This window comes from Mastigoproctus giganteus, chromosome 7, assembly GCF_048544385.1.
Source record: "Mastigoproctus giganteus isolate SK-2022 chromosome 7, ASM4854438v1, whole genome shotgun sequence".
Classification (NCBI taxonomy): Eukaryota; Metazoa; Arthropoda; class Arachnida; order Uropygi; family Thelyphonidae; genus Mastigoproctus; species Mastigoproctus giganteus.
Genome location: NC_143581.1, coordinates 10201871 through 10224565, shown reverse-complemented (window position 1 = coordinate 10224565; position 22695 = coordinate 10201871). Strand labels below are relative to the sequence as shown.

The window sequence follows — 22695 nt, the reverse complement described above, 5'->3', positions numbered from 1 at the left end:
TTCTAGGAATAACAGCTATAATAAATTAATTCATAAAAAAAAAAAAAAAAAAGCTATTAATTAATGAATAAAAATGAAATTGTCAAAGTGAAATACTCTAAACAAAGCAATTTATATTAAATTTTTTCCACTAAGTTAATTATGTATTATTGTTTGGATTTTTAAGTTAAATTGACACAAATAAGTATAATGATAATCAATGAAAAAAACGTAGTGAATTTAATTTTTTTGGCTCTCGAAAGTGGCTACAATGACCTCTTCAAAAACCCAGTGGTGTGTATAATGCTCTAGACAGGTTTCACTGTATTATGGTTTAGAACAGTGATATCATCACTGAGGTAGTAGAACTGAAGGCGGCTGTAATTTCACCAGATAAGCATGCTCTTACTGATGCCACATATGCATTCAATGACTGGCACCGTAAGTGGAATGCACAGTGATTCATTTTACACTGTTATGCCAGAGTGTAAAATTTTCTGGATGCCAGGTGTAAAAAATGTTTTAAGTACATGTAATTTTAGTTTAACAACTGGTATTTTGCAGCATGTTTGCTGCAAATGGCTTAATCTCTAATATTAGATTGTAGTGATTCAAATTGCTAAATAAACCAATCCCTGTAAGCTTTATAGTCTCCCGCCAAAAACTGTGGGTTGTGTATCTCATTGCAGAATATCATTTGACTACATAATATGCAAATATTACCTATAAAGGTGATCAGCAGATAGCTCATTTGGGATAAACTGGAATACTTTGGAAATTACTCACCAAATGATGAGTACAGAGAAAAGGGCTGAGATTCAGAGGGTAATAACTGCATGTCATGTGGGGAAAATTTTTAATATGCCTAGGAATTAAACATTCCAGAAACCACAATTGGCAATTTGCTGAAAAATGGAAATCTATAGGTGACTATGAGCATAAGAAATGCCCAGGTAGGCATAAATTCTGGCTTATAGGAGCCAATAAATACACCTCAAGCTGGCTACTTCATAACACCACCAAACCCAAGATAATCCGATACGTGATCGCAAGCATACTTATGTTAAGAGAAACATATCATATTGAGATAAATTTCTCTTCTAAGGAAAGCCTTTATTCAAATTTTGCATCAAACTTGTTTTATTTTTTAATTAATTTTATTACTGTTATATACTATGGAAAAAGGCAAAACAGTGCAGAAAGAGGAACTATAAGAAATTTTGGAATTGGTGAAAGAAATAAAAGAGGTGAAAGCCTTGTGGAATTTGCAGATTCTCAAGGACTGTCAGTAATGAACACTTTTTTCAAGAAAAGGGTGAACAGAAAGTGGACATGGAAGAGTCCAAATGGATTAACAACTAATGAAATCGACTTCATCCTCACTAACAGAAGATATATTGTGAATGATGTTACTGTCCTGAATAAGGCAAATGTTGGAAGTGATCACAGAATGGTAAGATGTACACTTGATATAGATGTAGGAAAGGAAAAAACTGACTCGAGTAAATAATACAAAGGTCTTTGAGATAACAGAGGAGAAAAAGCAGTATGTACTGGAACTTAAAAACAAGTTTGAGCTTCTGCAGACTGCTGAGGACCAAGATATCGACGAGGAATATTACAACTTTCTGAAAGTGATAAAGCCCAAGAAACCTATAGGGAAACATAAATCCAAAGAAGAAAAAATTAAGTCAAGAAACACTTGTCATGATGAACCGAAGACAACAAATAAAGAGCAAGAAAAACACTGACAGGGAGAAAATTGAGTATACTGAGTTATGCAAAGCCATTAGAAAGAGACTCAGAGAGGACATAAGAAGATTTAACACAAGAAAAGTAGAACAAGCATTAAGGGAAAACAAAGGATTTAAATCAGCAGCCTTGAGCAGTAATACAGAAAGACAAATGATACTGAAATGGAAGAATAGCGATGGTGTAATCATAAACAGCAGAGAAGGCATAATTCAAATAGCAGAAGGCTACTATAGAGAATTATACAAGGAGCGAGGAAATGATACCAGCAGTGGGGAAGATGGATTGCAAAGTAGCAACACATACGACATACCCAATATTCTTCCTGATGAGGTAGAACATGCATTGAAGAAAATGAAGAATTGGAAAGCCCCGGGGGAAGATGAAGTTACTGTAGAGTTGTTAAAATTAGGAAGAGACATAACACAAAAACTGGCAAGGCTCTTCACAAAGTGCATTAGAAAAGGTGTGATGCCTAAGCAGTGGAATAATGCAATCATAGTTTTGCTGCATAAGAAAGGAGATAAATCAGAAATTGGAAATTATAAACCAATTAGCTTGTTATCCCACATCTACAAGTTGTTCACAAGGGTCATTACTAACAGATTAGACTGGTCGCAGAAAGGAATCAATGTGAATGGAGAGTACCTAAACCATTTACGATTTGCAGATGACATTGTGGTTATAAGCCACGATCCAAAGAATTAGAGGAAAATCTTAATCAGTTATGCAGAATTAGTAAGGATTTTGGACTAAAGATGAATATGGCTAAAACAAAAGTAATGATGAACAAGTATGCCACGGAAAGGGAAATAATGATTGAAGGAGCAGTAATTGAAAAGGTGGAGTCATATACTTATCTGGGACAAGTTATTAGCTGTAATAATGATAAATGGCTGGAAGTCACGAGAAGAATAAATTTTGGATGGATAGCATTCAGGAAATATAGTCACATACTGAAGAGCAATATCCCAGTTTGTCTGAAACGTAAAATAATGAACCAATGTATACTCCCCACCATGACTTATGGAAGTGAAACTTGGGCACTCACCAAAAGAATGGAAGAGAATCTGAGAACTACACAGCGAAGAATGGAACGAATTATATTGGGAATCAGACTGTTAGATAAGAAGAGAAACACATGGATTAGGCAGCAAACTCAAGTAAAGGACATTCTTATCAAAACTAAAGAACTAAAATGGTCCTGGGCAGGACACACAGCTCGAAGACATGATGACAGATGGACTAAGAAAATAACAGAATGGTACCCAAGAGGAGCTAGAAGAAAACCTGGAAGACAAAGGCGGAGATGGATAGATGAAATTTATGAGTTTTTGGGTAGTAAATGGATGGCCAGTGCTCAAAACAGAAGGAACTGGAAAATTGCTGGAGAGGCCTTCATCCTGCAGTGGATTGAAAATGGCTGATGATGATGAATGTTATTAGTTTGCGTTAATTTTATTTTTGTTTATTTGCTGGTGTCGCACAAGGAAGTGTTCTATGTGTCATATTGAGGCAAATTTCTCTTATTCTTTGACGTGGAACATATTGAGCATTGTAGCTGTCTTATACTAAAAACTGTGGGTCAACAAAAATCAGGCCCGTGGAGCAGTCTACCACGTATGCCTGGAGAATGCTGAATCTGATGTTCAATGTTTCGAACAATTTTCTGTTCAAAACATACTGAGTGAATATTACATAAGCAGTCCTTACATCTACCATGATAATACTCTATATCAGAAAACAAGGGCTGAAATGCACGGTTCGAAGAGAATAAGTTCAGAACATTGCAGTAACCAACAAAGCACAAACCTCAACCCAAATGAAGATGTCTAGGATTAACTAGAACACAGAATTAGGATTAAGACAAAGGTCTCTTGATCAGTGGAGCACACTTCCAAGCTTTCTATTAAAACTTATGGAAAAAGTTTGAGCATGCTATCAATTTCTTTGAATAAATAGATGTTGTCAATTACTACAAAAATCTTATGGCCAGATAGTGCATGTATGGTGACTTAATACTAGAACTCATTAATGAAGCACTTTCACTTATAAACTCACATTTTTATTTACTTTTTTTTTTTACATTTTTTTTTTTATGTACAAAATGAAGATGAAATGGGAAACAGCCGCAGAAGTCTTGTACCAAGACTACCTGGAAGAGAAGATTCTGAAAAATATCAGTAAAAGGACATTTTTTTCCTTAATTTAAAATTAAAGTAAAACTGAAGTAAACTGAATTTATTATTGCTTTAACCAAAGAATGAACATCATTTCCCAAAATCTTCTAGTCAGAGAGGATGTGCTAAATGCTGTAATATGAAAAAAACATCACATTAAGCAAGCCAACAGACTGCCACATAAAAGGGAAGCACTCTGTGGCAGATGGAGATGTTTACAAAAAAAAAAAAAATTTCATAAGTTAATTACTTGTGGAGGTCATTACTACATATGTTAACAATGATACGTTTAATTAAAGATACTATTCACTCTGGTTATAACTGTAACCAACAAACAGTTATAATTCTTCATAAAAGTAAATTTTATTTCAGAAGGGGAAAAAAAAAAAAAAAAAAAAGGAGAAAGTAAAATTTCTTAAATTTCATTAAACTAATAAAAATTATGATCTAATTACTATATTGTGTTAGCAAATAACTACTGAAAATTCTTTGTTCAGAAAAGATGGATGGTTATGGAAGCAACGACTAATGCCACAGCGTAATTCAATTATAGTGTTCATCAAAATACTTTATTTTTGCCAGCGCACAAATTAGTGATACTACTATGTTAAAATATAAAGTGAGGACTTCATATTTCGAATTGTATATTACATAACTAGAAGATGATCTGTAAAAGCACAATAAGGAACAGGGAAAATATATAAGAAACACAGAAGAGAAAACGTGGAGGAAAAAGTAGAATAAAACCAGAAAATTTACAGCCATTCCAACTCTGTATACTAGCAGAAGACATGGTAAAAGAACATGTACATTCTTTAATCCAAGTTTATTCAAAAGAACAGCTGGAACTCAATTTACTTCAGCTTTAGATTTGTAAAACCAATTATTTGTGAAGCTCAGAACTAAAGAATATTAGAGTAAATCAGAGTAAGTATAGTTTAAAATGGAAACACTGTGACTGATGAAAACAAAATAAACATGCCAAAAGTATATTCTTCTGCAAATAGTTTTAAGTATTATGATTTATAACATTTTTTTTTTCAGGCTATATTAAATTATGGCCGTCTTCAGGCAAGTAGACAGATTTACTAGAGTATTAGAATGTGGGATTGCATGCAATGAGCACATTTTATTTTCTATGAAGCAGGTAAGTAATGGATATACCTACTTCTGTCCATATAAAGGAAGAAAAAGAAAAAAAAAAAAAATCATATGCAGCTATACTTGAGTAAATTACTAGCTGAATTTCTTACATCCTTTCGCAGGACTGAAATGAAACAAAAAAAAAAAAAGTACTTGTAGGCTTACAGATAGAACATTAGACTAACAATGCCTGTTGCTCCAAAGGCCAAAATGAGAAATCAAAACGGCCTTGATATATACCGGGGTAAATAAGTCACACCATAGTAAATTTCAGTTACACCTTTTAAAAAAAGATGTTATATCTCTTTATGGATCAGAGATGCCTTGAGAGGCTTAAAAACTCACAAAGGAGAGTTGGATGATACCTGTAGACTGCTGAACTTGATTAGCTTAGCATTAATTTCAGTAGGGATAATACCAGGATCTTCTGCTTCTGCAACATGGAAAATACAGAATTACAATGTTAATCAACAACCACAAACAATTTATTAATATAAAGGACTGTGACAAAAATTATTTCCCACTTCTAGTTAAAACTGATTTTGGTCATTTTTGTCAGTTTTGACTGAATTGAAAGGGAAGTGATCACCTTAAAATTACTGTTATTTATTCTATTAGATTTATTATCATTACGCTTTTTCCCCCTTCCATTATTATTTTTTAAAATTCACTGAATTTTGATTGGCAGTGAGTGCTTTAATCTTCGAGTACGACTATTTACAAGAAAGGAAGTTGCAAACCACACCAGAAGTGAAATGTACAAAACTACAAAATCTTTGCTTTGTATTAAAAAAAAAAAAAAAAAAGACCTTATCACAACAAGAACTATTAAACCAAAGTTTTTACTCAAAATGTAATGTTACCGATGGGAACATTATATGCTATAAATCACACTTAGTGTCTTCTTAACCTTTAACCAGGCATGCAAAAAATTCCAATTCATCTGTATCTGCAGGAATTTGAAAAATCACCAAAAAATAATTCAAAACTATTCACTTTTTTGATGCCACCTTTATTTTCCATCTTTTCTGAATACAACTGTAAAAAAATACATTTTTATATTAAAAACATAATATTTAAATAAATTTTTGAAATTAAAAACCTTCCTTTAGACTTGTTGGAGAGCAAAACACAACTGAGAAATTACAATTCAATGAATACATGTTGGACACCAGCCTATTAATAACAGGAGCTTCCACTGCATGAAACGAAGTGAACATACCAACGGTTTCATTCGAGGTGCAACTCAACATGTATATATAATTATATTCAGCTTAATTCATGAATTTTTCCTAATCGTGCAATAATTAACAGAGATTTCTTAAATTTTCAATGCAGAAATCAGAGAAAGCATTTCCAAAAAACAGCTATTAGAAGTTTCAGTTGTGGATGGAGTAGATGAAGCATGAATTGCTGAAATGGGATCTGGGGTCTCATCGATTCCACATACCTGAAGAGTTAATGAAATTTATTTATTTAAAAAAAAATCACACCTTCATCACCAAGTTGAAAGAAAGTCAAGACATTTTATACCAACATGAAGATAAATTCACTATGTTCAAAGCAAATGAATAAAATCAACTTGAAGTTGATTCTTATTACATGTAAATGAAACATTGATAAGCAATTCTGCTAAAGATGAGAATCAATACTGAAAGAACCCAATAAGCACATATAAGTAGTGGCAAATAATTTAAAAAAAATAAACAAAAAAAAACTGAACAATCCTTATTATTATTTTACTACTAATAAAATAATCTTAAGGTGAGTGCTTCCCACAACTTAACAGATTTTGCCTAATATTAGTTTTATATAAACAAGAATTCTCCTCCCTACCTAAATATATATTTAAATTCAAGCAACGGAACAAAACAAGGGGGGGAAACAAAATTACCCTAATACTGTTTTGCTTTTTTTTTTTTTTTTTTTGTAAATCACTGAAATTATCAAACACCTATGTTCCTTAAAGTTGTGCTAAATGAATCGCAGAGGAATATTCTTTTGTGCATATTTTCCAAGATTGGAAAAATCTTGACACACAAATAGCTATTTTAATGTCTTGAAGTTTGTTTATTTAAAGAATATTTAATGGAATTTATATACGCAAAAAAAAAAAAAAAATAACACCTGAAAAACCAAAAATGAGGCAATACATTTCCATCATTATTCAAAATGAAATACCTCATTTCATTTTCATACCCTTTTTTAAAATTTGCTGTGATGTGAAAAATATGCAGAAAATTTCTGAAACTCCTGAAGGAGAGAGGTAAAAAAAAAAAAAAAAAGAATTGCAACAAAGTGTTTTTATGATGTAACTTATCAGGACACACATTACCATTACTTTACATTCATTAAATGTTTTAATATGTAGTTGCTCGTTAAACAGCAAAATTCTGGAGGATGGAACAATACGCTGTTCAAACTACAAATAAAAATACATCACTTCCAATTTCCAATTAAAGTAATTTATGGTGTGGAATGAGAGAAACAAACATACCACTCGAGGCCTTTGTAATAAAGCCAATAATTTTCCAGGGGAAACAAAATACTTTTGCCACTATTAGAACAGAAGATAGTTGTCGTCACTTGTTATGACCAATGGATCACATTGGTTAACTGCAAACTGACTATGTATGGGTGGGTAAACGTGCCCAGCTTCCTATTTATGTGAAAAACTTCACTGAAGACTAATTCATCACATCTATATATATACATATAAAACACTTAGGTATGCTGCCCAAATTTTCCAACTGCTAATTGTTGCCAGCACCCCATTCACCTAGCATGAGCACCATACCGGACATTCTTCATTAATTTTTGTACTAATGTTTTTTGACTTAAAAAAAGGCAACCTATGCCTGAAAGCTATTGATGTAAGTTTATTTTATCTGTCTTCAATTTTAATAAACCGTTCTAAATTTTAAGTGTAAAAATGGCTGAACAGCGTGTAAGAACTTTGAGAAAATGTAGGAGAAATGCTAATGAAACATTAGAGAGGAGAGATTTAATAGACAGAGACTGAAACGAGACTCTACAACTAGGAAGACAGACGGAAAACATCGAAGAAAGAGAAGCAGGATTGGAAATGAGAAGATGGACAAAATATCGTAGGACTAATCGAATAGTGGTACTGGATGCGAATAAGCAACAAGCTGTAATTAATGTGGAAGAGCATGACATAAGAAATGTGTTACAACTGTGAACACTGCAATGCAAGATACTGGGGACATGAGTTAAACACATCGAATAAATACACCAAATGCTATCATGATGGAAAGGTTTCACTTGATCACTGTTAGAGACACCTACTCTACTACAAGAGCTGCTTACAGGGGATACACACGAAGCAAATGACTACAGAGAACATATACGAGAGTGCAACTCAGCAATGGCTTTCTCATCAATGGGAGAGAAGATTAAATCACTGTCTGGAAATGGCCCATACTGTTTTAGAATACATGGCCAGATTTACGATTTGGTCTCACTGCTATATCCAAACGAGGCAAATAATCCAGGATACGGACAACTTTATATTTTTGATTCTGCTGAAGCAACAACAAAATGACTTGAAAAAAATCAAACCAAGGGTGTATGGCTGGAAGTAATGCACCTACATCCAAAACAGGTTGCTGCAATATTTGTTGGAGAACATGGGGGGACTACCTGCAAACAGACACATGCATATATCTCACAGGTGACTGCTGTAGAATTATATCACCGCTAAACGGGAATCGTGAAGACTGAAGGATCTAGATTAAACTATTTACACCATTAATCAGAAAGACAGCATATGTTATGCTGGGTACATCTAGTTTAGACAAAATGCAGCCAGTCGATATAATTTATGCTGTCATCATAACTTCCCACAATGGCTTCCAAAGCTAACCCAGATCAGTTTAGATGAATTGTTGGTTCATTGGTTCACGGCATTTTTAAACATAAAAAAAAAAAAAAAAAAAATCAATAGTTGACAAGATCCATGATTGCCTTCCAGAAAATGATACCTGTGGTGCATAACGTCTTGAAAGTAAATCTCAAATAGTGTATTGCTGCAAGACTGACTTTCTTTGTAGACTTTTCTGAAAAGTCCAGCAAACAGTGCTACATGATCACCCACATTAGAACATCTATATACACACAACCAGCTGATGAAAGTTTAATTATTGTGTATAAACAGAGTTCAGGCCTTGTCTCATATTTTAACTTCTCTTATATACACACATCACACAGCAGTACTGGATTTGGCTTCTTGTTTCGTGGAAGGTAAACACAGAAAATGACCTTTACAAAGTGTTCCCCCCCCCACCACTAATACTGCTGATGTGAAACAGATGCATAAATTATGTTAATCTTATATATACAATATACTCTCACTATGGTGCCATTTATGACCCGTTTGCAGCTAATTCAGCTATCTTTTTTTTTTTATCAGCAGAAACTCAGACAACAAATCATTTGGAGAAATCAACAAGCCTTTTCAGTTCCATCAAAAGATATTGTCATTCAGCCACCCTAGTAAAGATAACCCGCCATCTTCAGTTTGCTTCAGAACAGAAATAGAAAGAAAAGATTACCCCGGTCTAACCAAGAAGCATGTGCTACGCACCGCTGCTCCTGCTCACCTGGCTACAGAGATGCCTAGAAAGAAAAGAAGCAACTGATGAATCAATATTGGAAATATTTGCAGAAGTGTATAAGGATACAGAAAAATGATACTTTTTGAAATTGGACATAAGGATCTTATAATAAACAATAATCCAGTAGAGCTGTTTAGGTTTCCAAAAACAGAAATCTGAATGATATACAAATTTTCATTAAGTTCATCAAGAAGATCGAAACAGCTACCACCCCATATGGAGTTCGTGTGCAAGAGATTGAGAGTTTCAAATGTAAGCTTTTCATAGTAATTGTGCTAAGGGAGTTTAGTAGCACACAAGTTACAGTGACTAGAGCAGGCCTGCATTTCATAGCCTTTTGCAAATATTCAAGTTTAATCAAGTAGTTACATTTCTGTTACAAAATTTCACATGAAAAAGTATATAAAAACGTAAACATATATTTTTGGACTAAGTTAGAAGGTACTTCACAAGATACTAATATTTGACTATTCTCCCACCACCCCCACACTCAGTTAAGACCTATATACAACTTATGCAGAAGTCCAAAGCATTTAAAAGAGGCACAATCTTCATCTATATTTCAAATTGATTCTACAGAGAATCTGCAGTCTTTGGTCGATACTTTTAAACACATCATAACCATTATCAACAAACTGCAATTAGCTTAATGCTTATTAATTACTTAAACTAATGGTATGGAACTTTGGTACAATAGCACTGTATTTCAAATGGATAGGCTAACTCCAGTATACAAGTTTTTATGAATGCTTCAAGTGGAATTATCCAACAGTGCAGAAACTCAGCAATTTTAAGGAAGGCAGATTCAAAATTTGCAGAACGTTACATTCTTCAATAGAGCCAAAGAAAAAACTGTAGGAACTCTTACCAAAAGAGAACTGATCGCATTTACAAAATGAGTTGAGTCTCCTTGGAAAATGAATGATATGGCCAAAGGACTGGCCCAAAGAGTTAAGTGAACCTGACAGTGATATCATCAAGTATGATATGGCCAAAGGACTGGCCCAAAGAGTTAAGTGAACCTGACAGTGATATCATCAAGTAGTTGTAGAAACTCTGGAAATTTACAATCATAAATTGCTGCAACCACTAAGATAGAAGTAATTTAGTTAATGCAGGATAGGGAATGCATCAACAAAAACACACTTGTTCATCAAACCAAGAGATGACCTTCCATTCAACCGAAATACTGCACAATAAAATGAATGTTTGCTTTCCAATATCCTTTTAAAGCCATAATACAACTTACCCAAGTGTAAAAAAGACAATTGTCCAACCATGGCTATATTAAATAGTAATTCATATTCTGGCTGAGTTTTCTTATTCAAATCTCTGATACATACCAAGTCAGATTCTCAACATGCAACTTCTATATTTTAATGTAGATCGAATTCTTGGTAATAAGTAAATATATCAAGCAAGTAAGTTACAAAATAAACTTAAAAAGTTATTTAAGTATTTACCTTGAATGTACTAACAAATGAAAACTGTTTTTTTTGTAAAGCTTAATTTGATAAAAAGAAAGTTCTAGTGACTTAAGAATGATTATCACTTTATATTATTCAGTACTTTAAACACAGACAAGTCTTCAAAAGCAAAATGTGTATTAATATTCCAATTGAAAAAAATAAATAAATAAAATAAATAATAATAATAAATAAATATAAAAGAGGCTTGACTTCTTCCAAGTCTTCCCTGTAAATTTTCTTCTAAACTCAAAACAAAATGTATACCAGCAGAACTTACCTGAAGGCCCTTCTGACAGGCCTGTATCCATAATAAGCTGTTCTATATACACGCCTAACTCTACCCCGTGGAGGTCTATTTGTTGTGCTTATACCAGGCCTATTGGTTCTTTTTGGCATAACCTATAATAAGGTACAAACTAGTTTTTTTTTAAGGTGATTTAACAAAAACAAAGCATATAGATAAGTAATTTTTTTTTGATTTGTGATTAAAGAATATGATTTTCTTACCCAAACAAAAGAATCCATGTAGGATTGTGAAATGCAAGTAGGCCTGTATGCACAACATAAAGCACTAATTCAAAAATTAATTCCATTTCTGATTATTGAGAAAGAAACAACTACAAAATCAAGGTCAAGTTATTCAGCAGGTAACAAAAAATAAACTATTTTTTTTGTTACTCAATATTTTTTCCTTTTTTTTTTTTTTGGTGCGACAATCATAATGGTGATAGTGCATGCACTTTCATTTTTATTGTATTACATCTGTACTAGTGTGTTCACACCAGCTAAAAAATCCTGGAATATTCCATGTTTTCTGCTGTTGTCTGAAAAACTTTATCCAAATGAACAGGTTATGAATTGCTGGCTTCAAAGAGTCCAAGAAATTGAGCGTTTTGAAAAGTTTGATTTCTTGGTGCAAATGTAGCACTGTCTTAATATGATTGCATTTTCATGGATAAGTGGTTTAATTTATATAATGTTTAGTTCATTATTTATGCTTTTTTTAAAATTATTATTATTTATGGTTTTCATTCTTTAAGAAATTCAACTTCCACAACGACGATGGAAGTTTGTTCCAGCAATCAACTACCCGCTGGCTAAAGGCATATAAGTTGATTGTTGGTTATTGTTTTATTTAAAATGTAAATTTCTTTGGTGGATATTGTGTGCTTGATTCTCCGTGTTCTCTCCCCACCATACTACTTATTCTAGCATATGACATTTACCTGGAATTGAAATGGTTTGCATCAGAATATTTATAAAGATGTGTAAGATTTCTGTTCATTTGGTCTATGTTTTGGCTATCTGTTCACTGATAAGAACTTAATAAGGTTTGAAATGGCCATACAAGAGTGGCATGGTTTGTGTTACAGATCAAGTCTGCAAGTCTTCATAATCTGGTTCACTTGGCATTCCTGATTTGGCAAATTTTGACTATACTTTGAACAAATATAATTAGTTTTTCTGTAGATTTGAAAAGTATACAGAAAAACAGCTGACACAAGGACTACACTAAATTTCAAGTGCTCTCAATCCCCTCAAGCTTCCTTTGTACTTTGGGCCTTGAGATTATTTCAAAAATGTCTGTCTGATCAGCTCCAATACATCAAAAAGCTAACTAAAAGGAAGGGATATCAGATAGTAAGGTATCCAAGATCACAGTGGACATTATCAATGAAGGCTGGAGCAAGACTAATTCTACCACAGTATCTAAGAATGAGCCTCCAAAGGACCGTTCTTCATTTGATGTTACAGAGAAAGAATCAGCAACAGGAAGGGAAAGTAAAAACTTCAAACAGGTATAGATTTCTTCAAATATGGGATACTAACAACCTGGACACAGCTCACCATACCAGTCTGGAGGGATCAAGGATATAGCCACAGAGACAACGTCCCTCTAGTTAATCAAGCCAGTTACATGTATTATCAACTGTTATATATATATATAATTTCAAAGCTGTGTAATCTAGTTTTAGATAAATTGCACTTTCTTCCAGATAACCATATAATATTTTTTACCGCACAATAAAGATTAATAGTTTAGGAATATTATCAGCTATTTATATTATACAATTTCAAAGCTGTGTAACCTAGTTTTAGATAAACTGCACTTTCTTCCAAATAACTGTGTAGTATATATTACTATACAATAAAGATTAATAGTTTAGGAAGGGGAACTTTAGATGTAAAATTCCAGGTTCTCATCTAGTTTCCAATACAACTCTATTAGTTGAATCTTCCTTTAGCTCCCCTTTCCAAGTAAAAAAAAAAAAAAAAAGTGAAGAAAACATTAGATTCAGGAAATTCATCTTCGCACAGCATGCCAGTGAATACTGGAAAATCACTCCCCTGCCCATCCAACCAGTAGCTGAGACAAAGTCTGATGAAGTTCAAAGTCACTTTGTAGAAATGGAAAACTGACTGATTCATTTTTTCTCCCTCCTCTCACATGCAGAATAAGTTAATTTCCTTGAGTCATTTGGCCTTACTATCAAATACCTATTCAAATTTGTTTAACACTTTCCTTGATTTCATTATTGGATTCACCTGATACAGCAATTTCAGTTTCTTCAATTTCGCTCAACTGATTTATTAATTCAATAGATTACCTTTCCAATTTCTCTAGGAGGCTACAATTGTGATATTTTGTTACAAGCCACCACCCAGTTATCTACATTGATGTTTTATGTCATAACACTAAGCAACAACATCCAGATATTCTCTAATCCATATCTAATTGGCATAATTTCAACTAATCTTCCATTCAGGTAAAATTTTTATAAATTCTGCAACCAGCTGTAGAGCTTATTCTTGCCCACAATTAGTATATTCCAATCCATTCGCAGTTGCAAGTCAGTCTTGGAGTACTTGTGTGAAGTTGCTTGGATAAGCTTTACTATGTCACAACAATGTCTAAATACCATAAATACGTATAACTAGCTTATATCATGTTTGATTAATTTCTTTGTTGTTTGCTTTGTCACCATGTTTTTTTTTTTTTTTTTTAATTAGATAATAACGTTCAAAGTGTCAATGTGAGATTGAAATGTCAAGAAATACAGCCTTTTACAGAGCATCTGTTTTAAGAAAACCTATAAAGTATTTAATTAAAATATGGAATTTACATTAAGTTATTAAATTACAATTTAATAGTTTATAAGATTAATGAGATTTGGTGACAAACTCCAAGTGTGAAGTTTTTATTCCCTTTAACAAATGAATAGTGAGAGCAAATTAGGCTAATGCATATTTGTGGCAATTATCACCTCCAGTTATTAACTAGATAAAAAACTATTTTACATGTGCTTCACTTCTCTCCATTCTCAATTAGCACACACAGTCTTATTATGATTTAAGAAACTATTTCATTTAATTTGTTATTTCTAAGAGTGAGTTAAAATTGCTTGTGAGCCTCAGTCTTCCCACTCCTTAATCAACACAAAAATTACACATCTAGCTAAGTAGCAAATCTGAATGGGTTATTGATAACACTTATCTTCCAATGCATATCAGGTAAAGGATTACAGAAGACAGAAAATATACTAATCCAGCATGAATTTTTCAATGCAATGTCAAAATAAAAATCACGAATCCAGCAATAACAGAACTACAAGGAATTAGAATTAATTCTGTGGTAAGCTGTACATGTAAATTAACACAATATCCACATTTGCTTTCTGATAATGCAAACAATTACAAATCTGCTTTGCTTTTTTTTAAAACTGTAATGATCCCAGTTAAGCAACTGCTTCAAGTGTAGCTAAAACTATCCCTTTAGCAGCCCTGGCCAGTCTGATGGCAAAAACAACCTGAGGTTATGCACAACAAACAAATTCATTATTGTCAACTAATTCTGTGACATCTATGTGCCTGTGTGATAAGACTAATTATGAACAATTCGAAAAATAATCTTAAAAAAGATTTTGAGAATATTCTATACACACAACTAGGATTTCTTATCGAGAATTCCTAGATGCATGTAAGAATCACAAAGTTGTTGTGTTTACTGTTACAATGTATAAAATTAATACTTTGCCAAAGGCTTACGGACTTCGGTGTTTTTGTATCATACAACCAAAGCAGGGATTATCTGCAATGAATAAAGATAACTGACATTATCCCAGCCAGCTTAGAAAAGAACCTAAAATAAAAAACATATATTAATACGCAATATATAGTTCAATACACTAACTCTATAACTATAATTAACACTTGAGTCTTTTGCTATAACATTTTAGCAGTATAATTAAAAAGGTTAAGCACAACAGTGATAACTTTAAATGTCCAAAAATAAAATATCAAAACCTAAGAAAACACATGTAGTTCAGTATGTTATTATTAAATTGCCTTCAGATATTTTCTGTCAATATACGTAACACGCACACATACTTTTAAGGACTGATTTGGGAAAACAGATGTGCAATTACAGATGCCAATTCAGAAAAGTGCTGAAAAAAGCATGCAACAGAAACTGAACATTTAGGAGGAGGCAGAATGTGGAGTGCTTCACAGGAAATGGGCCATTAATTAACTTGACTGCCCTATTTTGAATAGAACTTAGGTGCAATAATAGTTCCTAAACTCTATTCAAAGGATTTTGGGGCACCACTCCACACATGGGAACAATATTCTATGGTAGAATGGATTTGAGCTTTGTACAGAGTTAGTAGCTGTTTACAAGAGAAAAAAAAAAAAAAATGCTGAGAGTGAAAAAGAAAGGCCAGATTTTTTGATGTGCACGAAGCAATATTTGCAAGGTACTCATGCCAAGTGAGACTAGAGGTCAGGGTAATCCCAAATAGAGATATGTGATATACAAGGTGCTACCCAAAGGTTCCCAAAATGTATTTATAAAATAAATCAGACTAACCCCAGGTCTTATTCACCACCATCACCTTTGAAGAAGTCCCCTTGAGAGCGTAAACACCAACCCCAGCACTTCTCCCATGATTTGAATGTGCCTGGAAAGTGCTCCTTTGTCATAGTGTTCAGCACCTCCTGCAATTTGGTTTGGATATCACCAACGCTGTCAAATCTTTGACCATTTAGCTTGATTTTCATTCTTGGAAAGAGAAAGAAGTTGCGGGCGGGCGGGGGGGGGGGGGGTGCTAAATCTGGTAAATAAGGGGATGATTATCATGTTGTTGGATGCCAAAAACTGCACCACAGTGAGAGATGTGTGGGCCGGCACGTTTTCATGATGGACCCAATTCTTTGTGTGCCACTTCACTGGACATCTCCTCCTGATGGCTTCCCCCAACAGCTTCAGGACGTCGCAGTAGAACTTTGCATTGGTGGTCTGGCCAGGAGGGATAAATTCCTTATGGATAACCCTGTCAATATCCAAAAAACAGATCAGCATGGACTTCACATTGCTGCTCAGTTGTCAGGCTTTCTTCCACCTGGATGATCGTTGCTTGGTTTCTGGGTTATACCCATACACCCAACTCTCGTCACCAGTGACGACCGTAGAAAGGAAGTTTTGATCACTCCTGGCCCATTTTCAAAGTTCTCTGCTAACTTCCATGCAATGCTACGTTTGTTCTTCACTCACAACACCCCGGCACAAACTTAGCTGCAATCCTTCTCATGTTCAACTCCCCTGATAAGTGTTGTATGATAGTCCTACAACACCACAAATGTCATGGATGGTCCACCTGCAGTCTTCATGGATCGCCGCTCGAACTTTTGTGACATTTTCTGGGGTGGTGCTTGATGATGGATACCCAAAGCAATCGCTATCATCAACCGTTTTTAAAACGGTTAAACTAGTAGTAGGTCTGTGTCTGGCCTAAAGCACTGTCACCAAAAGCTCGTTTCAACTTCTTATGGGTTTATGCTGCTGTACCATCAAGAAGGAAACAAAACTCGATGCAAGTGCATTGCTCTCTCACATCAGCCGTTGCAACAATTGCAAACTACACGCAACACAGCCAAAGAACTGCACATAAATATTCAGTGACTCTATCCATCCCAATGACACACCGATTCACAAAGGATGCACGCAGTGTTACCTAGCGCCACAAGTCCATGCTAGACACAGTTCCTACACAACATTCAAATTTCAGAAACTTTTAGGTAGCATCTCGTATACTGTCAGCAAATATGAGTGTCACTGAAGATGAGCAAAGGAGCAGCAGATTTTTTTTTTTTTTTTTTTGCAAGCAAGAGAACAGAGTTTTAGAAGGATTAATGCTAAGCTTTCTTCACCAGAATGGACAATTACCTGGAGATTGGCATTTAAGGAATTAGTGGTGGATATTTGGGAAGCTGAAACTGTTTGTTAATGTCAAGATTTCTCAAACTAGGGTAGGAAGTAATTGGACATGTAAAGAATGCAATTGAAGGAAATTTTGAATCATTTCAGGCAAATGGCTCCTAAGCCCAAATGGTAAAGATCCATAATAATACCATGACAATGATGCCAGGTAGTGTCAAATGCCTTTTCAAGACCTAAGTTGACTACAACCAGATGTTTCATGACAAAGAATTGCAGATATGAGAATCAGCTTTGATAAGCACGTGTAGGTTGATCTGTTCTTCTGAAAGCCATACTGATGATCTGGTAGGAGATTCTGTGATGCTCAAGTGAGTCTTGTGTATGAACTATCCTTTTGAAAATTTTACCCATGCATCATGTAAGAGAATACTGGCCTGTAATTTTGAATAAAGGAAGAATCTTTGTTCAATATATGTAATTTTTGTTTCCAACATTTGCTGCTTCACAACTTTTTATGATAATGGCATCTGATATTTCATTTACCAATGAAATATCAGACAGCGTAACAGGTTTATACCTGTACACTACAAAATAAAGCTTCTCTTATGCTGGTGTGATAAGATGAATTATAGGCAAACAGGTCATGCTCGTGGCAAGAAAAGTGTAAAGATTATCTTTTCAACATTTTTTGACAAAATTTCAGTTTGGTAGTTTAACAATCTAGATAAGGTATTGTGTACACCTTCTTTCATTTAATAGCTCACAAAATGGAAGCAGTGGTTCTGAGGCAAAGTCTTGTCTGATAGAAAGCTGTTTTTTTTTGGAGGGGGGGGGCAAAGAACCACGTTTGCCACTATGTTGGCAATTGTTTGGGACTTCTGACCAGCAACAGGAAAACCCCAGATAACCTCTGCATGTTTGTGGAGACAAACCAATCACAAGATGTTGAAATATAAGAAAAAGTTTTTGAACTGGTTGTAAGGGTACTGCAAAACCTGATTACACAATGTAACAATTTCCTACCCATTATCACAGTAAAATTGCTCACTTAGCTGGATGAATGCTTTCTCTTCTTCCAAATGGCCAGGATCTCATGACTTAAGCTGCCGTTGCAATGCAGTCTGGTAACCTTTTTTCTGTCTAGGTATATCATCATAAGGCCGTATATCTAGATAGTAAAACTGATGATTACCCCATCATCCAAATTCACATATATAGGTCCTAACTGAGGATCAATTCTTCTATTTGCATTATATTAACCAGAAACTAAACTCTTATCATTCTGATTTTATCTGTGAGCTGCAAACAGTCTGAACACAATTTTGGCACACAACATCCTCCTCTATAATGGAAAATGCACTCTTAAAATCCTTATCTGAATTAACATTGCATAAGTTTCACAGTGCATTAGGCAGCACGATGTTACCAGGCAACAGTGGTATGCAGCAACCCAGCATCTTCATTTTCTCCTTTTTGTAGTCACGGGACTCTAAATCACTGTATGTCATCTGCAAAAAATAGTATTCTGCTATAGCTTCACAGTTCATCAAGAAAAGAATATCCTGATCTGCACCCATTACTTTACTATTAAAACATATTCATCTGGGATTACTAACATTATAGGTTGTTCCAATTGATGCCTAAATGAAACACTTTCCTGCTATCAATTTGCTCAAGAAATTCTCATATATAATGCATACCTAAGGCAGTTAAACCAACAATTATACAATTAATTTTTTTTTTTTTATTTACAAATTTCAGTGTTCAGCATCTCAGGTAGATTATTATTATTTATTCAGTTTTAACACCTGAACAGAGAATGCGCTAGAACAGTTACAGGTTTCATAGTCACTTTGACTAATATTAATATATGGAATTAATAAATTAAATTGTATAGATTGAGTACATACACAGATTATATGTTGCTATCTTGCAAACCTGTTACATCCACCTATCCCTTAGATAAAACTGCACTTGAGGTCAGCATTCCTCAAGAGGAGGTAAGGCAGAGTGCTCAGACTTGCATTTAAGTGCTTCCTAAGGTTGTTTTCTACATCAAATTTGTTGAGGACACTTAAAAAGGGAAGCGTCTCAAGTAATGCTTAATCTGATTACAAGAGAACCAGATCATTATCCTGGTACACAAGAGATATTTACTTGGAAATTCTCAGCCATTTTCTCCACAGCTATTGCAATTTATTCATTGTTTGGCCTGCATGGATTACATCTGTGCAGCCGTTCCATTCATGATGTTTTGCATTTAACCTGATCAGTTCTAAGATGTCTCTGAGCAAGTACACTTGATCACCCAAAGGTATATTAGGCACAAAGCTGTCTGCCTGAGATCTGATCATGCTCTGAACATATGATTCAATTCCTTTGGCTTCAGCCACGGAAAACTCAAGATCCTTAACTGTGTTTTGTATGGCACAGCTAATGTCTTCAGTTGCACCTAGCATGAAACTATGATACACTATTCTTTTGTTGAAGTCAGTGTCTAAATCATAAACATGCAGTTGTTAGCTTTTCATCCTATTTACAAACTGAGAAGCTGTTTCATTAGGTTTTTTTTATATTTTTTTTGCTTGACAGATCCAGGAATTTTATACTCCTCCTCATCCTAGGTAAATTAATCCAAAAAAGTATTCTTTATGTCAGAATGAGTTACTTTACACCAATGTCACAAGTAAGTGACATGTTATCTTTATTCAGGGGTGGAATATAAAAATGACCTGGCCTCGTCCTGCACCTTGTCATGCATTATACTAACAAGATGTGCATCAGGCCAACTGCAAGCTAATCAAAGCCTCTTTAACAATTTAAAAAACATTGTAACTGGAAGTCAGGATTGTCATATGAAAACATCTTGATCATTGATCCAGGGTTAAGCATGTAGCTATATGAAGTAGATTGGGAAGAAGATTCTGACTCCAATTTAATTAAGTTAAAAGGAAAAAATTTCTACAAGAAAACTATTATTATTCAAACATTTTGATTCTGGATGCAATAAATTTAATTGATTAATAAGTCAATTCAATATCTTGTAAGGACACTGCCATATGATGTGTACTAACACAGAAATTTTAGTTGTCTTTAGGTTTAAACATCTCTCTCCTGTCAAGGTTCAATTAGTTTGACTTATTGACTTTATGCAATTTTTAATCTACCTCAAATCAAGAAAAATTTTTAAAAGAAATAAAATTTATTTACAGTATAGATTATAAGTCAGATTATACTGCAAAGGAAAGTATAAATTAGCAAAATAACAAGCATGAGGTGTCACAAGCTCCATAAATAAGCCTGCAAGGAAAAACATGTATCATTAAGAGAAAGGCTTAAAATTACAATATCTCTTCTTTAGTTTTTAAAAAGTGAATTAAGTTTTTTTAGCCCTTGTGCTAAGGTGTCCAACAAAGTTTAAATCTCAATGTCATTGAGAAAAGATGTTTTATCACAAAAACATCCTTTATGAAAAGCCACCAGTTTATGAGTTGAACAGAAGATAGTTTCAAAGCCAAATACATTTTTTAAAGATTTTTCTTCTCTTTAAAACCCATTTAATTGTGCTTCCTTTAGAGAAGAACAAAATGGCTTACCTCTAGTCTTCTAAAGCAGCAGCAAAAATTTACCTAGAGAAGTGTGTGTAAGTGACATGTTATCTTTATTAGGAAATTTGCTGATGTGTGACTTGCTATATCTTCCTTTAACATCTGGGCTATACCTTTAGAGATTTGGCAGAAAGTCTTTCTAATTGGTTTTGAATTCACATTAACCTCGTGAAATAAAACGAAAACCAGCACAGCTACGCATATTTGTTTCTCTTAACTTTCCTTTAAAAAAAAGATCATGTCACAAATAAACCAGATATACTATGGAATCCTGGAAAATAAACAAACAACTCATGTTTTAAAACTTGCATTAAACTCAAAACTGCAACATGGAATTAACTTCCAAACAACTGTCTCTCTCTCTTTTTTTTTTTTTTCTTTTCTTTTCTTTTTTTCTCTTTTCTTTTCTTTCTTTTTTATTTATTTTTTTTATTCTTTTTTTTATTACTGAAATTTTCTGTTTTGGTTCAACCACTGCAACACCATCTGCATTCTGTTCTAAAACAAAAAACTTGGTAACCAGTTAAACTATAACACATAAACTAGTTTATGATGTGTTATATGTGCCATATGCTATCTAGCTCATAAATTTAGCTTAGAGAAGCCATTATTTGCTATCACACACACATTGAAACACATATAATGCAGAAGAATATACAGATTAATCTTATGTTTTCTCTTTTAATTATATTACAGAATTCACAGCATGGATGTATAACCTAAGGTAAGTATCTAGCTTATAATTTCAGTAATAACTTTTCTTCCTATTTTTTTATACTTCAACCATGTTTGCAATGTGGCTACTATCATCAGTAAAATACATCTTTCAATTTTCAGCCTTTTAAGTTTTCTTTTTTAAATCTTTTAAACTCATGCAAATCTTTTTTTCCCCCCTCATTAGAAAAATGAGTAAAGTAAAAATTCAATCCAGTGACTTCTACAAAGTTTATCCCCTTTTCTATATTCCTTCTCCATCTCGGCATTTGCTTTCATATCTTTGGGAATGAAGCTATTCTGTGGCAAATGTTTGTTAGATTTACATTGCTCATAAATTCAGGGTGTTATTTTTGTGATAATCTGGAGGTTTTTTTTTTTTTGCTTAACAAATGATCTGTAGTAAAGGAACAATTTTAAGCCTTAAATTAATCTGTTTATTTTTTTAGTATTTATCTAAATATTTAGAAGTTAAACATAAAGTTGGCTGTTGCCAACACGAATAAAGCTGTCAGTGAGAAGTCTGTATACAGAAAAGGAGGATAAGTATAAATCTTGAATTTTTCTTTAGATTCTGTGGACATATAACTGATATTGTAATGTTTTATAAATTAAGTACTACATATATACATTATTATTAATGTGGAAATAGTGTAATGCTATTATTTTGCTGGCATAATCACATAGCATTACTATGGTAGTAAGCAATGAGAATATATGATCAGGGGTAAAAAGCACCAGTAAAAAAAAAAAAAGTTGGTGATACTAAAATATATATATGCTGGTCCAAATGATGTTAAGAAAAAGCTAAAAGTTAAGGTTGAATCTGAGTGTCTGAAAATTCGCCAACACAAGTTTATGATGAGTCTTGTCAATTAGTTTGGCACTGGAGAAAGAGCCAAACTGATTGACAGTTTACTCCACACAGTAAAATAAGTACAAATACATAACCTTAATGTGTTCATTGTGTCCTGGCACCAACTTATATGCCAA

General features: G+C 33.6%; 1 protein-coding gene across 2 annotated transcripts in view; it reads right to left on the bottom strand.

Annotated features, from left to right (window-relative positions):
* Positions 1 to 4010: 4010 nt before the first annotated feature.
* LOC150082493 (polyadenylate-binding protein 2-like) overlaps positions 4011 to 22695 on the bottom strand; it is a 98901-nt gene continuing 80216 nt past the window's right edge. Inside the window, exons 7-8 of one of the 2 annotated variants that reach the window (XM_090378650.1) lie at positions 11438 to 11559; positions 4011 to 4043 (exon numbers count right to left, since the gene is read on the bottom strand). In XM_090378650.1, the coding sequence (XP_090234776.1) occupies positions 4037 to 4043; positions 11438 to 11559 (129 nt within the window). In that variant the 3' untranslated portion in view covers positions 4011 to 4036. Of the gene's footprint in view, positions 4044 to 4380; positions 5488 to 11437; positions 11560 to 22695 lie in introns of those variants that run through there. The other variant, XM_090378649.1, reaches the window with a different exon arrangement.